General features: G+C 37.9%; 1 protein-coding gene across 2 annotated transcripts; it reads right to left on the bottom strand.

Annotated features, from left to right (window-relative positions):
* Positions 1–2,504: 2,504 nt before the first annotated feature.
* LOC113023997 (phosphoribosyl pyrophosphate synthase-associated protein 1-like) lies at positions 2,505–15,730 on the bottom strand. Of its 2 annotated transcripts, XM_026170541.2 has the most exons (11): positions 15,016–15,730; positions 12,852–12,904; positions 12,690–12,756; positions 11,218–11,390; positions 10,111–10,226; positions 9,932–9,987; positions 8,647–8,792; positions 7,748–7,789; positions 6,054–6,124; positions 5,584–5,730; positions 2,505–3,003 (listed from the first exon to the last, which is right to left on the bottom strand). In XM_026170541.2, the coding sequence occupies exons 1-11, from the start codon at positions 15,177–15,179 to the stop codon at positions 2,845–2,847; spliced, it is 1,194 nt and encodes a 397-aa protein (XP_026026326.2). In that variant the 5' UTR covers positions 15,180–15,730; the 3' UTR covers positions 2,505–2,844. The 2 variants fall into 2 exon arrangements, with proteins under 2 accessions (XP_026026326.2, XP_026026327.2); XM_026170542.2 differs by lacking the exon at positions 7,748–7,789.
* Between the last annotated feature and the right edge of the window lie 1,340 nt (positions 15,731–17,070).

Raw genomic sequence — 17,070 nt, forward strand, 5'->3', positions numbered from 1 at the left:
TGTTTCCGTTTCTGTAAATAAACATACCTAGGTACATAATTAAAGACATGAAAAATAGATAAGCATTGATATGTATGTGAAGAAGTACAATGTCAATTTTATTCCACCCATGCAATTCAGAGGGGCTGGACCCTTTACCACCTTTCATAGGGCGAATGATAGGCATACACCCTGCACAAATCACCAGCCTGTCACAAGGCTAACACAGAGCGACAGACAACCATTCACAGCTACAGCCAATTTCAAAATGCTCATGCATATCTTAAACTGAAATGCCCCAGCAGGCCAGTGGATTTAAACTCAGGGCTTTCCTTCTATGATGCAACAGTGTTAACCACAGCACCGGAATTATTATTTACATTAAAGGATGTCAGGAGGTTACAAATGAATAAGGTAGTAATAAGGTCACAAAATAAGCAAAAAGACAATAGAAACCGTACTGATAAAAAGTAGTGTATACATAAAGTTGGAAGCCAAAAAGAAGACTTTTTACAGCAAAAATTATTTTCTAGAACATGTTTTGGAGTCTTATAGCCCTCTTATAACACAAAAAGCTAAACTGAAAGGTATAATTACATAATATGAGATGGTTAAATATGATGCAGTAAAGCTTAGAAGCATCTCTTTGTTAATGCCATGCATACATTATAGGACCGTAAAGACTGTTTGTTTTGGGTGAGGCCCCAGCATGTTCCCTCTACCATTCCCTTTGCATGGGCAGTCATAAAATTACAAAATTAAGTATTCACTGTTCTTGTTACTCATTTTCTTGTGACAAGTGATTTAAACAAAATAAAAAATGAGAACATTCGGTAAAAGCAATTGTGATTAGCACAATTTGTGCTCTAAATTTCTTAACTGCACACGCCTGCCAGTATTTTCTGACCTCTGTTGCCATCTGCTGGTGAAAAACACACATTACATTAACTGAGGCCTCAATGTGGGTACGCTATATTTACTGTGGTACCTGCAAACAAGGTTATATACAGGTTAAATACAACCTTTAAAAACAGACATATTTAAGGCAGGCCTATTGAGGAAAATGATTTTATGTATGACACCAAAACACCTGCAGCCAAATCTATAAAAAAAAAAAAAGACTTTACGTCTCCTGGAACTACGTGTTAAGATGAAAGCAACTTTAGCATATGTTAGTAAGGTCAGCACTACTGTCTCCACCCCTGAGACAATGGTAGACAAAGTTAAGCAAAACAAATGAAGCCTCTCATTAGCATCACAACATTTGAATACTGAACAGTTGAACAGTTGTGCATTACTACTGTGTAGCTGTGACATCGCAGATCATTATGCAGTTCCTGAAATAGCTGTGCATGGTTCCCCTACATGCAACTGGGAGACAGTTGTAGTTCTGGTCCGAACACCCCCCCCCCCCATTCAGATTAGACTGAACAAAGTTTCCTGTTTTAATTTGAGGAAGTGGCCTGGTAAACGTTTGTGGGCAGTTCCTCTTTCAGTCCACATTTAAACATTCTTCCGCACTCTGCTCTTGCTCATTTGCGAAGGAAGGGAGGCCTAACAGCTTCACAGTCATGCAGGTGTGTGCTTTTGTCATCTTGTTACATGGAGTTGTACTTTAATTTACACCAAGGAATAGCTTAGGCTCTTTAGAATACATGTACATATTTTATTATCCCACTGAGAATGCTTTACTGATGCTAAATGATCAGATTTACTGGGTTGGTGACTATTTAAACAGTTCTGACTTTTTCCAATAACACGTCTCTGCTCCTAGACTTGGTCAAAGCTCCTCAGCAGATTGAAGTGACTCTGAGGCGTTTAGAACAAGTTCAGGGTCTTGGACAGAAACACAAAGATTACGAAATGTCTACGTGGTGTCCGCATGTGAAAATGTCATGTTTCGATGAGTAACACACTTATAAATTTGCCTTTGCTTGAAATATGTTGAAAAAAAGTAAACTGAAAACTATATTCAATTTTAATTAATAAAAAGCAGCATCCACTATTAAAGTTTCTGCTTTACACTTGAAATTCTGATCATCTAGTTTACTTTACAATGCTTGCAAAAGATTTCTATTTGCAGAATTTATTTTAAAAAAGAAAATCTCAACGGCCTGGCTCCAAAACCACAAATCATTTTTCCCCTTCCTTAACTGGACTGCATTTCATTTCCTCCTAAGTATTGTGCGTTATCACATATGACAACTGTAAAAGTATTAATCATGAAGTACTGTAAACTAACTGCAGGTGGGTACTTCATGCTTTTCCATGCTTCACAAAAACAGCCGCCTGAACAGTGACTGAAACTGCTACCGAGAGTTTCAGTTCAGGTGTGAAGCGGCTTTACTGTAGTTTTCTGGCAGTTCCACAAAAATCTTCACACATCTAAAATACAAATGAATGTATATGAAAATGCCAGATGTGGTGTAGCGCTTTACTTCCCCACCCAGTTATTAGCATTTATCATTCTGAATCAAGATGGCATCAAAAAAATAAATAGAGATAAAAAAATAAACATAAAAAAGCCCCATGAAGAACAGCTTTATTTGCCAAACGCTACAGTGTAATGAGAGGGTCCACGTGATACATCATTTGTGACATTTATGTTGTCAAGACTGCATGAAAGACACATTAGCGAAGTGAAACCATTGAGTAGTGTGTAAAGTTCTTCTGTGTAACAAAAATGAGAAATAAAGCAAAGTCTGAGTTTCATATGTAACATACAGTACACGGAGTCAGTTATTCTCTAAGGATTAACAGGAAAACCAACTGTAACAGCTTAAAAGCCGAGCTTAAAGCAAACTGGATTGGTTCTCAGTGTATGTGCTTACGAATGATGTAGCCTAAATGTACGTGTGTGTTGCCTCAGTCGTCCATAGCAATGTTGCGGAACAGATAGGCCATGGATTCTCCATTGTGGATGCGTCTGATCGCCTCAGCCAGGATCATACTGACGTCCACGGTTTTGATTTTTGGACACTGAAGCTTCTGGACCTCATGGGGAACAGTGTTGGTCACCACCACCTAAAAGCACAATGTACCCTTTTATTGCTGTATTTCACACAGGTACACAGGTTTTTTTGAACCACAATCTTACATTTTCTATTATTTAACAACACAGGAAGTTAAGGATAAATGCAGCTTACTTTAGTAGTGCATTTTCAATTTTTTTGTTTGTGTGTGTCAAATGTTATTACATCTTGTAATTGCATGTTTACACATACATGTTAATAAAATTGTATTTTTCATTTTTAACGTTTGTTATGACTAAAAGCAATTCTTTCACCCCAACTCTCGAGCTTTGTTCTTTCTTAAGCTATAACACAAAACAACACCCAAGCATGAAAGCATAAAAAGATGAACAAATAAAGATTTAATATACACAAAACATTATGATTGTTAATTTCCCTTTTTGGGAAGGAATACATCTCATTAGACATATAGTAGATGGACATCACCACACACTTTATTAGCTGCAACCTGCTAGTACTGTCAGTGCGCCCGGGGTGGCTGTGGCCACAATGTAGCTTGCCATCACCAGTGTGTGAATGTGTGTGTGAATGGGTGGATGACTGGATGTGTAAAGCGCTTTGGGGTCCTTAGGGACTAGTAAAGCGCTATATAAATACAGGCCATTTACCATTTGATTCCTACTTCCTTCAGAAGTGCCTTAGTTCTTTGTCGCATAGATTTAACAAGGTTCTAGAAACATTCCTCAAAGATTTTGGCCCATATTGATATGATGACATCTCACAGTTGCTGCAGATTTGTCAGCTGCACATCTATGATGAGAAGCTCCCATTCCACATCCAAAAAGTGCTGTATTACATAAAGATTTCGTGGCTATGGAGGCCATTTGAGAGTATGAACTTAGGGCTGGGTGATATGGCCTAAAATCCATATCACGGTATAATTTGAAGCATGTGCGGTAACAATATATGTCGCGATATATTCTTTTCTTCTGTATAACATATTTTACACACTATAAGGCACACTTAAAATCCTTTAACTTTCTCAAAAATCGACAGTGTGCCTTATGTATGAATTCTGGTTGTGCTTACTGACCGCGAACCGATTTTATGTGGCAAACGGCACGCAGAAATTTGTCAAAAATGTTTTAGTACAACTTTGGTAAGCTATGAAGGCGCACCGCTTGATGGATTGTTGGAGCATTACGGCTGCCGTAGTCAGGAGCCTTGCGGAGTAGTTAAAAACTGTCTAAATTCTTTCATCTTTAATAAAATGATCGGCGTTGCTGCTTTACCAAGTGTAACAATTAAGTTTAACATCCAGGCATCCATGAAAACAGAATTTATTAAATTCAACGGAGTTAGAAGTTAGCAGGAAGTTAGCTCGCTAGCTTCCACCTAAACATGATATAGCATGTTCTGACAGAGAGATTTCTGAAAAAATTACAACGTACAGCTCTGCTATCACTTACAGCATAAATGAAGACAGAAAACTAAACAGCAGTGACTTTTGTAAGGTTACTGAAGTCAAACTAGCTGGTAAATAATAATGTGCTACAAACTTTTTGCCACTCGATAAAAGTTCACGTGAGGGTTTCTGGTGGTTAGGGACAAATGCAATTGCATGGCAGAATATACTGCAACAACATGGGAATAGAGCAGCTGCGAGAGAATTCAGCACTAATGAATCAATCGTACAGAAGTGGAGGAAGCGCAGTTTTTGGCTTTCCCCATATTCCAAAAGTGCTTCGTCTCTTTGCTATTACTGTCGCCCGGCATAATTTGCAGATGATGCTGTTTGCAGCCGCTGCAATGCTTTTGACCAAAACAGGCGCAGCTGGATGACACCACAACATGTGCTATCGCGGTAGAGCGGTATAGTCAAAATCTCTGCCGTTGGCCAAATTTATATCGTTTCTGCCGTATACCGTTTATACCGCCCACCCCTACATAAACTCACTGTGACATTCTAGAAACCAGTTTGGGATAATTAGATACATTTGTAACAAGCAACATTAACTTGCAGCTCTAAGTATGCCAAGCAATTATTCCCCACACCATAAACATCACCACTACCCGCTTTGAAACGATGCAGAATGGAGCCACGCTTTCATGTTTACACTGAATTCTGACCCTAACGCTCCAGTGACGCAGCAGAAACCGAGGTGTAAATCAGTTTGGCCATTTTCCTTTGACATCAATAAAGCATTCTCTCCCAGAGAAGAGGAAGATGTCAGTAGATGAGCAATTTCTGAAAAACAGATGAGCAAATCTGGCACCACCAACCATTCTATCACTTAAAATCATTAAATCACCTGTTTGATGCCCAGTTTGAAATTCAGCAGGTCATCTTGACCAAGTTTACATGCCTAAACGCACTGAGACACGGCCATGTGCTTGCCTGATAAGACAGTAGTGTTGAATGAATGTGTGTACCTAATAAAGTGGCCAGTGAGTGCATACCTAGGATGAGACTGCTTCAAAGGTTTGGTTGTGATATTTTTCACCCATTAATTTTACTTTTACAGAAAGAGTACAGCAGATCTCTAATGCTGATGCGTTTCCATGGACTGCTAAAAGTTAATGTCAGTAACGGGTAATTATAATCAATTATACCAAGTGCACATTATTTTACCTCATCAATAGCAGATTCTTCTATTAGTCTCGGAGCCTCTGCTGACAGCAAGCCATGTGTAGCCATGACGTAGATCTTGTAGGCTCCCCTCTCCTTCAGAATTTCTGCTGCTGCAACAAAGTCTTCCACATCGTCTATAATATCATCCTAAGAAAATGCCCACACATACAGACAAAAACTGAATTTCAGCATTTACATTTTGGTGTAAACAAAAAGAAGCCTTTCCCCTGTAGCTTATGCAGTGGCATTACTAACCATATTTGAAATCCTTTATTGGAAAGATGATTATTTATTGTTAATTTATTGAAAATTAACAATAGATTCTGAACACGGAAAAGATATGATCACACTGCACTTTTTTATAAACCCCCCACTAAAGCTGTTTCCTACCAATACATAGATGTATGAGATGCCATTATTCAGTTAAAATAGTAGTTTTAAGATAATCACATAAAACTTAGAGCTCTTACAACAATGATGGCAATTCGGCCTCCTACGTCGCCAACAACACTGATAGGGGGCTTCTCCTTTGCCATCATCACTAAAAGACACAAAAATATTAGCATTGCTCTCTGGAAAAAAAGACGGGTCTTTTCTTTTAACCCAAATCAGAGGAAGCTTATTGGAATGAAGTAAAGTTAATGAACATTTGGTGAGAAGGGATTTGGTTAAAACCTGCAAACACCATGCAGACAGCTTTAACCCAATAAGCTTCAGCTACCACAGTACCATTCAAACTGTTAAGATTTTGGCAAAATATATAATTCCACAGTTTTCACATTTGTTCTTCCAACTAAATCCAAACCAAGACGTACAGCTGCTTTTGGTACAGTGGTAGATATGATTGCAGAACTGGGTTTCCCTTTGAAAACAGACCAGAATCGATTCTTATTTGTAATCCAAAACACTATTTACAACCATAAGAATATAAAAAGGTTCATCTTGGAGATTCACTAAGGGTCATCGGAAATTTAAGTTGCTCAACCCAAACATAACATTAAAATGTACCTGAAGGGATTTCAAGCAACAAGTGATTCAGGTCTAGAACTCAACACGTCTTATTTGTTGCGTTTCCCACGTGGAAATCCCAATAATGTCAAAAATCAGATGTACAAAGGCTACTGTGCAAAATATACATTTTAAAATAGTTATTTCTGGATTGAGAAGGAAGTCATGAAACTAAAGTCTTAATACTATTTAGACGTTTTGGACAGAAAGAATCACGCAGAATCTGACACCTAAAACTCAAAAACAGAAACTTGAAACAAGAGGATGTAATCACAGTGCAAAACATAACTATCAAAGGGTGGTGTTATTGTTTGTCAGGATTTCTTTCACGTTAAGCAATAAATGAACAATAGTTTTGAGTTAACACTAAAATGCTAATATGCCTAGAGCAGGGGTGGGCAACTCCAGGCCTTGAGTCCCGGTGTCCTGCAGGTTTTAGATGTGTCCTTGGTCAAATACAGCTGATTCAAATTGCTAAATGGCCTCCTCAACATGTAATGAAGTTCTCCAGAGGCCTGGTAATGAACTAATCATTTAATTCAGGCGTGTGTTGACCCAGGGTGATATCTAAAACCTGCAGGACACCGTCACTCGAGGCCTGGAGTTGCCTATCCCTGGCCTAGAGGCTTTTCTTCAGCCCATAATTTAATACTTTATTCATAATATCAGAAATTTAAGAGTTTCTCACTCGGGTAACGATTATTAATTTTATAAGAATCGATATTATTTTAACAGATGATGCAAAAACGAAGGCTTCCAGCAATTACCATGATCACTCATGAGACACTGTGGCTCAAAGATGAATATCAAGACAGTGCATTTCACTCAGTGTATGTGAAATTCACTGTAAATAACTTTGTAGGTCAAAAAATGACTCACAGTATTTAATGTTGACATGGTATGGGGTATAACCCTTCTTTTGCTGCACCAACTGGTTTCATTAACGTCAATTTGAAATGCCGTATTCATCTTTCAGAACAGTGTGTGATAGGAAAAAATAGTGATTTAATCCTAAAAAGAGGAAAGCTCATTCAGGTTCTACAGGTGACCAGCACCACTTAGAAGTGGAAGCCTTCAGCAACTCACTGTCACTCCATGCAGGGAAGCATAAACAATCAATAGGAGGCAAGAGTGGATTCAGGCAATATTATCATACTTGGAAGCTCTATCCCAGGGAATGGGACCTGTCTGCTGCTTGCTGTGGAAAAGGATAGGATGGTACAAAACATTATGGCATGGTTAGACAAATAATTAAATTACCCCTCCCAAAAAATTATTCTAAAAACTCAGAGCAGACTTAGAAGGTCTGACATTTTATGTAATCAATGCAAAGTGAAATTGGGGGAGATGACATAAGAAGAGTCAGATTCAGCCCTTGCTGGAGACAGCAAAAAGATATTGCTGACATATTTCCAAGTTGAGGCGGGAGAACGGGGGAGATGGTTTAGCTGGAAGGAGAGTACATAGGGTGGAATGAGATGAGGGAAATAAATCTGGCGCTGAAATGAAGGAAGCGACGGTGGCAGGTAGCACCTGCAATATTTCACAGGTGGTTATAACGATGTCTGAGGCAGAGCTGGCCTGCAAGCTTTTGGGAAAACGTTATATTCTTACTGAAAATGTCATGTTTGAAAACACAATGTTTTAAACCTGAAATATACCATTGAGTTAGTGGTCAAAATAAATAATACGCAATGGGAGAGCCTCTCAGTCAGGACTCTGCCAGCGCTGTTTTACAGGGCAGCTCTCATGATTATTATGCACACGAAGGTAAGAATTGAGGAAGTCAAACATTAAAAGAACACTGCTGGTGTCTTGGCAAAGAATCAAAACAGGAACAGGGAGCTTGTGGAAGCTTTCTAACAATCAACATGAAAATAAAAATGAATTTTTCTAAAGACAGACAGTAACAAAAAACAGAGTTAGTAATAAAACAGTTTCCTTTCTCAGTAAAATTATAATACCTGTAAATGACCATCAAGGCTTCAAGAAAAAAAAAGAAAGAAAGAAAAGCAACAACAACAGATACAGATAGGTTTGCGCCATTTATCTTACATGGTAGCTCCAGGCCAGTGTGTCCTGTGATAGCACGAGACAAAGGGGGAGAATGTCGACCATCAGCCATATCAGACTCTGAGTGGTGGGCCTCCCCGTGTATCACTGCCAGCCCAAGTCGCAGCCTCTCAGCATAAGACTGAGCTCTAGGACAGACAAACATGCAGACACACAATGTCAAAGAAACTGACAAAAACAACACATAAAAAATACACAGAGAAAAGAGAGCAGAAAGAAGTTTGCAAAGGACAGAGATTACACCAACAAAGAAAAAGTGGTATACTGAAAACACAAAAGCACAATTAGGAGGCCATACAAGCGTTAGGCATTCTTTTGTTTCTTAATTTAGTCTCTAGCTTGTCCACACTTTCACTTTCAGCTCAGTTCTTCTTATTCCCATTGCTTGAAAGTTACTATAAAAAAAAAAACCCTAGAGCACCAAGATCGTTAACATGTATATTGCATTTATAGTGTTGGGAATTATTTTTATAACATTCAGATCCTTACAAGTCATATATGTGTAGTAGCTGATCACAAAATGAACATCGACATTAAGTCTTTGTTATGTGTATGTTATCATTTGCAAATAAACTTTGCTAAACAATTTTAAGTGCAGTGGCACATGGGGGTTACTGGAATGTGCTGTCATGCATGTCTTTAAACAAGTAACTGTAATGCTAACAGAGCCTGTAGGTGATTGCTTTGTCTTGCACAATTAATATGTAGCATGCAAAGAAGAACCATAAATATGTTTTAATATTACTTTCTTAAATTAGCATACATGCCAGTATGTTCATACATGAGCAAAGCAATCAAATGGTGCAGGCCCACAGTGTTAATAGCTCCGAAACCTATGATTGCTATGATTGGTAAACCTATGATTAGTGATTTTTTTTTTCTTTAACAAAAAAAAAAAAAAAAAAAAAAAAAAAAGATGTCATGTTCTGTGAACAGGACCCACACACCAGGCAGGCCCCTATAGGGACTTTAGTATCCATGTGACTTTGAGCACAAGACTCAAGTATGAGGAAGAACCTCGTGCTTGAAAACATCCTACAGTTTATAAAAACCTGGCTGCACCATTAATTCAGTTTTTACATTTTGAGTACTAAGGTGTGTGTGTAGCTTTTATCTGATTTTTTTCTAGCTCACAAAGGGTAACACTTTAAGGCAAAAAATGTCAAGAGAAACAGCTTTCCAAGCTCCTTAGACAAGAGAAACAGTACTAATGCATTTCATAATAGCAACTTTAAAGATATCGGCATTGTCAGACTTGCCAAATTACCTCTTAGCAGCCGAGGGGGACTTTGCAACAATGACAGCATTTCTGTAATTTGGGATCTGAAGAGAAAAAAAAAACACTCTTGACCTCTAACCATTTATACATAACAGTAAAACACTATTTGTGTGTATGTTTGATGAGGAGGCACATCTTGTTGAGCCTACGGTATAAAGCAACCTAACCTCCTCTTGAATGTACTGGATGAGGAAAGGGGAAGCTCTCAGGTTGTCAACAGGGAAGTTAAAAAAGCCTTGGATTTCTTTCTGGTGAAGATCCATAGTGATGATGTGAGTTAGCCCTGCAGTACAAACACATAACATATGTTTATGTGTGTGAGATTATATAGTTTCAGAAATGCCTGTAGCATGAAATTAAAGCTCTTCAAGATTGGTGACAGAAAAATAACATTTTGATTTGTTTAAAAGTTGATAGCTTCGCAAATTATTAAATTGGTTTTAAGCACAGTGAACTAAGACAACTGAAATAAGAAAATGGAATTAACAATAAAAAGGTAGGACGTTTTGTAAAACAATACATTTACATGTACAGTTTCTTACATCCCTAAGCCTGTACATACTGCACAAATTTTGAAACATTTGTCGATTTCACAACTTCTAGTGGCTGACTTATAATCACACAGGAAGATTGTTTCTACCAACTTGCAGGTATTTGTTTGCCATTTGGCACTTTGGAAGAAGCATAAACAGTATGACTGAGCAAGACCAGGAACATACTGAAAAACTAGACACTGAATAACATTCTGGCAGAAGACCATCCTATGAATCCTGCAAAAACACTAACTGCTATAGGTTATTGTGCTAAAAAACAAACATGAATGGAAACAGGCAACAAAGTATCACGTTTATTCACCTTTTGACTTTTTTTTTTAATTTACATTTTCAACCATTTTAAAAGGTCAACAAATCTTGTCTTCAGGCCCAGTAAGCAGGCAAGACAAGACTCCTCCTCGTTCTCAAGTTATCGCATTCAAAAACATGGGTGTCCACGCCACCCGCCTAGCCAGCAGGATGACGACAATCCCCCGCAGGCCTTTTACGGCTGAGGAGTAAAAACTGAGTCAGACTGGGAAAAAAAAAAAAAACAACTAATTCAACCTGGTCCTGATAAAGCATCACTACTAAAACAATATTAACTATTCAAGCTACAGTTATAATGTACCTCCCCTCCTACTTTTAGTGTCATTGACTGTTTGTTGACTTTAATCTGCACTTTCTTTTACTGGGTATAAAAAAACATGATGACAAAGGAATTGAGAACAGCGTATATACCAGCTTTAGCTAACATGGATGCTAGCAGCTTGCAGACAATGGAGCCTCTCTTCCTCATCTTGCACTGCTTGCTGTAAGGAAAGTAGGGAATGACCCCGATGATGTTCTTGGCACAGGACGTCTTTAGGGCATAAGCCATAACAAGCAGCTCCATGACAGCTGTGTTGACATCTCTGAGCAACACAACATCAAAAGAAAGAAAGACATAAGAGACCATATCAGGTGCCACGGACTGTAAGGTACGGGTATGGAATATTGAATCTAGGGACAAAAAATACAGAACGATGCTTTATAATTATGAGATGAAAGAGACTGTTCGGTCTGCCATTAAACATTTGTTTGCAAACATCACATCCACAGACAGTGCAAACACCACTGTATCTGAACAAAGGTTCACTTTTTTATTTTATTTGCATCGTTTACAAATAACCTGCACCATCGAAACAGGTTTTTCCTGTGAACCCGGAGAGAAGAACAGCTTTAAAAGTCAGCTAACGTAAATGACAAGTTTGACTCAGGAAAAACATTCGCACGTAAGAAAAGGCCTAACAGATGATCTATAGTAACTACAAATCAAAACTGTGCTGTGATGACGACTGTCAGGAAAGTTATTTATATTATTATTAGACCAGTTTGACTACTTTTGTTTTTTGTTTTTGATGGCAAGACACAACATGTAGATAGGCAGGTGACTTATCTGCTGCCTCTGTGCACACTCAATAGGAGAAGCGCTAGAACTCGACAACACTGAATACCTCTGGTTGTTTTTTTAGAGCCAGTCTTTTTGTCATAGCAAAAGAATGACAAACAAGGTGGAAAACTCACCTCACATGACATGAAAAGGCAAACTTAACTGAGTCACAGCACAAAAATAGATATGCTTCGACTCCTGTTAGAATTCCTAGTAACTATCTGAGGTCATATCTAGATTTTAAAAAGCTGGCCATGTTATTGTGTTGCATAAAGGGCACGTGCTTATAACATTAAACTTTGAAAACACTCTGAGTTCAGTAATAAAGTACTTTAGAACATTAAATAAATAGATTAAGAGTTGTGTCTAATCAGAACTTTATTATTTTATCAAAGCATAAAGTTGTCTTAGCTGATGTGTTTACAGTTAATTGGTCATTTACATATCCAACAGAAAGTGATACATTTGCACTCATTTGGAGTCATCTTTTTCAGTTCCACCTAATCCAGCCAACCGTTCACTCTCACTTCTTGTAAAACATATACATTCACTGGCCACTTTATTAGGTTTGCCTAAGCATCTCAACAACTCAATGTCATGCAGACATGGTCAAAACCAGCTAACTTTTCAAGCTAATCTAAGCTTTTTTCATTTGTTTGTCCTTTTGTTTTTTCTAGCTCAATATTGGTGTCGCTGGATGATAGACATTTAAGAACACCAAATACTACCTTTAAAAGATGAATCATTTTTCTTTTTTTTTTGCTAAAGACATCTGTCTCACCTGGGAATGGTCTGAATGATAAAGATGTCTTGTCCACGGACGGATTCTTTCACATCCACTCTAGTCTCTGAATAAAAAGCACAGTTTTTATGTATTCATGAGTTACTGTGGCAACAGGAAACCATAGTTCATTAATATTTGACATTAAATGCTTGGCCTCACCTGAATCTGACTCTTGATAAACCACTGACTTGCCCAACTCCACCCCCAAACGCCTGGGGGGAAAAAAAAACAGAGTTAAAAAAACATACCTTGGTGTACTGCACTAACTGAAGCGTGTAAATATTATTTTTGTACTAAGACACTATTTTCTGCCCAGCAGTTTGATAGCTCTCCATCTGAAGAACTTCAAGAACTAAAGTTTAAAATTATTACATTATTGTGTGGAAATAAACCTTATATTTTGGCTATCAACATCGTGTGTGTCAAAATCCATTTATCTAGGTGAAATGATCAGTTTCTTAAATGATTTTAAGAAATACATTTAATTAACAAATAATTTTGGTCACTGATAACTGACCTTTTCTATTTTCTGATATAAATTTAGAAGTTTGAACTTACTGGTGAGACAAAATTTCTTTACTTGCTTTATCCCCCTGGATCACATCATAAAAATTGTACTTTGTTTCTTTACCGTTAGTCTCAAAGGTAAACACCTCAATTTGGGCTCTGATAAGTTGGCGGTTCTTAAAAATTTTTTTTAGAAATCTTAACTAGAAGCTATTTAGGTCAAAAAGCAACAGCCAAAATGCAAGCAGAGAACCCATCAGTCTGTACTCTACACTGCTGCCTCACCCTGTTTGCATTCATAAATCTCAGACTTTTTCAATTTTTTGTTATGACAGTACCATAAAGTAGCCTAATCAAAACAGGGGATGAACATATGGGACATTTTTTCCCGTTCATAGAAAGATATATTTGTCTAACCAGTGAAGGTTTCAAGCATGTTGTTTTCCTTTCATCACATCCAGGGAAGAATAAAAATAAGGATGCTTTTGTTCCAGTCGTATTCACACCCAGCCTCTGAGTGCACGGTAGCATAAATATTCAGTACAGTATTCATTAATATTTTTCTCTCTATTTTCTCTGTTGTTTTTTAAAACCTTTGCTCCCCAAGAAAACACAAAATGAAAACGCAAGCATAATCTGGCTAAAAAAAAAATCTCCTGCAACTTTGCCAAGCACTGAAAACTAAGAAACCTTGATTCTTTCCCCTCCCTACTGGGTGGGAAGTGCAACTTCCATCTGGCTATCTAACAAGGCTACAGGAGCAAAAAAACAAATAAAACAAAAACAACAAAAAAATAAAGGATGCTTTCAAATTACAGTAAGAGAACCACTTGTTTTTAACCAAAAGAAACACTGCCTCGTGTACATGCTCTATGAATCACAGCCAATTAAGTATTTTGCCTATCACAGTAATACCCAGTAGTAAATCTATACCATGCTTACTTCGAAGACAGACCTGGATCTGAAAAGCATACTCCCTTTGTAACAATGATTACCACTGACAGGTTTATCTCTCATTGCAGAAAAAAAACAGATTTGTCATTAGCTAATAAAAAAAAAACTTCACTGTACAGTGCCGTCCTCAGTGTTTCGTTACTATGTAATAGCACTTCAAAATAAAATGATTTTTAGGAAAAGTGGCAGGTTTGGTTATGTTGACCATTGAGGTACATAAATTGGACCATACATAAATTCAAGTTTTACAGCCAATAAGCTGATTAAATAGTTACACAGCATGCAGTGACATCTGGAATCAGTTATCAAAAAGTAAGATAGGCAGTTTAGTTGAAGTAAACATCAATACTTTTGCAGATTTACTGTCACATCTTCAGGTACAATGAGGTGATGCATATCCACTTAATTGGATTTTCTTAAAATGTTCAGTGCAAAGTCTTTTTTTAATCTCCGTTTCTAAAGCTTTTATTCTTTGGTTCAGTATTTGCCATAAAACTTGTTGAAGTGTGTTAAAAGGATGTTTTGAACATGCATTACGTAATGTACGAATGTAGGCCATGTACACTGGGTCACACTACGCTGAGCAGTAACACCAACATCTTGTGGCGAGAGTAGTGTGATTGTCATGCCTTGGTCCACAGTTTTCACAATAGTGATTGTTTTTGTCGTACTGAATTAAAAACAACGTAAAGTCACACGCGTGCAGCTGTAACGTGGTGTTTTGACAGAGACTTGGCTTGCTAGCAAGGCCATGTCAACATCACACACGAATCAACATGACTGTGTACTCATCGTTATTAAATCGTTAAATATGTTGCAATGACACGAACACATTAAGTCAACAGTTATTAATTTCACTTACTCTGTTATCTTCTGGGCCAGCTCGGTGCATGCGGTGGAAGAGTTGGCAGAAAAAACACGGTAGCCACCTCTGGCAATATTCATTTTCGTGTAACCATAGGACAGCTTTGGGGACTGAGACTGAGAAACCAAAGACCTGTGACCCCCAAAGCGTCTAACTGGCATGTTGGTTTGGACTCACTGTGGGCTCTGGTTTTGTTTATCTTAAAGTGCCCAATTTAGCTGAAAACCGACTACTATACATGAATCTAGTTCGAGCACGTTTGAGATCTCAGCCTTGCGGACGATTCTTAAATTAATAAAAATACAATAAACACTAAAACGCTACACCAACAAAGAGCACATGCTCCACGTGTAATGTGGATGCAACGCTAGCGTTAGCGAATCAACGACCACCCACAAATCGCCAACCGCCACAGAAACCCCCACTCTACCACAGTCCACAGCAGATGGAAAGCTGAGCTCTCCGTTTCCATGCGGTCACTTACGTTGTGACGCATTCAGAGCAAACGCGCTGCTTTTCGAAACTATTAAGGGAACTGAAAGGTGCCAAAAGCAGCCTTGGGTACAGCAACAACCCGCTACTGCAAACACGTCGCCCGGATAATTAAAACGTAGCTGCGTTAAAACTTTCTGTATCTTAGCCGTCGCAGTAACAAAAAAACGCCACGTGCACAAGCTCATTGGATGTGGGAAAGTCGCGACTGACAGCTGGAGGCCCAATCAGAAAGAAGTTAGAAATAGCAGGCGTGCGTGATTAAATTTTTAACCAATCAGAAACCGGGATTCGTATTACCTAAAATTAAAGCGCAACGGAGTAAAAAAAGAAATGTGGTGGGAGCTGCGGGGATTGGTTTACCCCTCTGTCCCTGCACTGGACTGCAATGGGGAAAAAAAAGATTCTTGCTTTAAATCGTATGAGACAACGCTGGAGCGAGTGAGTAATCGCTCGGTGTAAGGTGCAGTACCAGCAGATTAAAATAGGTTTAAAAAGAAAGAAACAAAAAACGCCCTCTGCATCAAATCATTTACAAAATACTGAGTTTTTAAGTTAATTTTACATTTCTACTGAAAAACATGTAATTTTACGATATTTTTTTAGCCTCTTTAAAAAGATATTTTTATTAATCCACATATTTTAGTACATGTGTGCAGGTGTACAGACAAGTTACTGTCTTAGACAAGATAATTTCCCCATGGAATAAGTTTGTGTGTGTGTGTGTGTGTGTGTGTGTGTGTGTGTGTGTGTGTGTGTGTGTGTGTGTGTGTGTGTGTGTGTGTGTGTGTGCTATTGCCTCCTGACAAGGTCTGCATTTGAGCTCCATTTTGATAAGTAAAACAAAGGAAAGAATTCATTTCTGGAAAATGAGGAGAAATACAGAGAAACATGTTACCTAAAAGTGACCACCCTCATCACTAGTAGTTACACAACAAGTCTAGTAAACAGTCTGCAAATTTGTGTAACATTTCCTAGTAAACAAAACCTTGCATATAATGGGAAAGTAGCTTGCTCCATGTGAGGTCACACAAAAAGGTCCTTTTTTCAAGACCTAAGATGTTCCACCTCATGAGTTTAAATATTTAGGAGATTAATGTATGATGATGATGAATCACTTTATAACAGCACTATGACATGTAGTACATTTGATTCTAAAAAATACTGTGCTTGAATAAGAGGGGGTAAATGTAAACAATGTTGATTATAAACTGCCACACGAACACTCTTTACTATTTGTTTTATTTGCAGAATAGACATCATTGCCTTTTTTAGGTTAAAACAATTTGTTTATCTGCCTTATATTTTATACAACACATTGTGGGGACCCACTGTAAGGAAAAATAACATGTCAAGTTTGTTTTCTATATAATTTCACAGTAGTGCTATCATGTAAACTAAAGTAATCATAAAAAAAACACCAATGTGTACATCAGCAGAAAATGTTTTTTAAAAAGTGCTGCATCGTGAACATATATCTACCTTATACTGTAACTTTTATGGCTGACCGATCCCTACGAGGGATTAGCAACTTTAACAACTGCTTACAAAAAGGGTGCT

This window comes from Astatotilapia calliptera, chromosome 6 (assembly GCF_964374335.1).
Source record: "Astatotilapia calliptera chromosome 6, fAstCal68.1, whole genome shotgun sequence".
In the NCBI taxonomy this organism is placed as follows: domain Eukaryota; kingdom Metazoa; phylum Chordata; class Actinopteri; order Cichliformes; family Cichlidae; genus Astatotilapia; species Astatotilapia calliptera.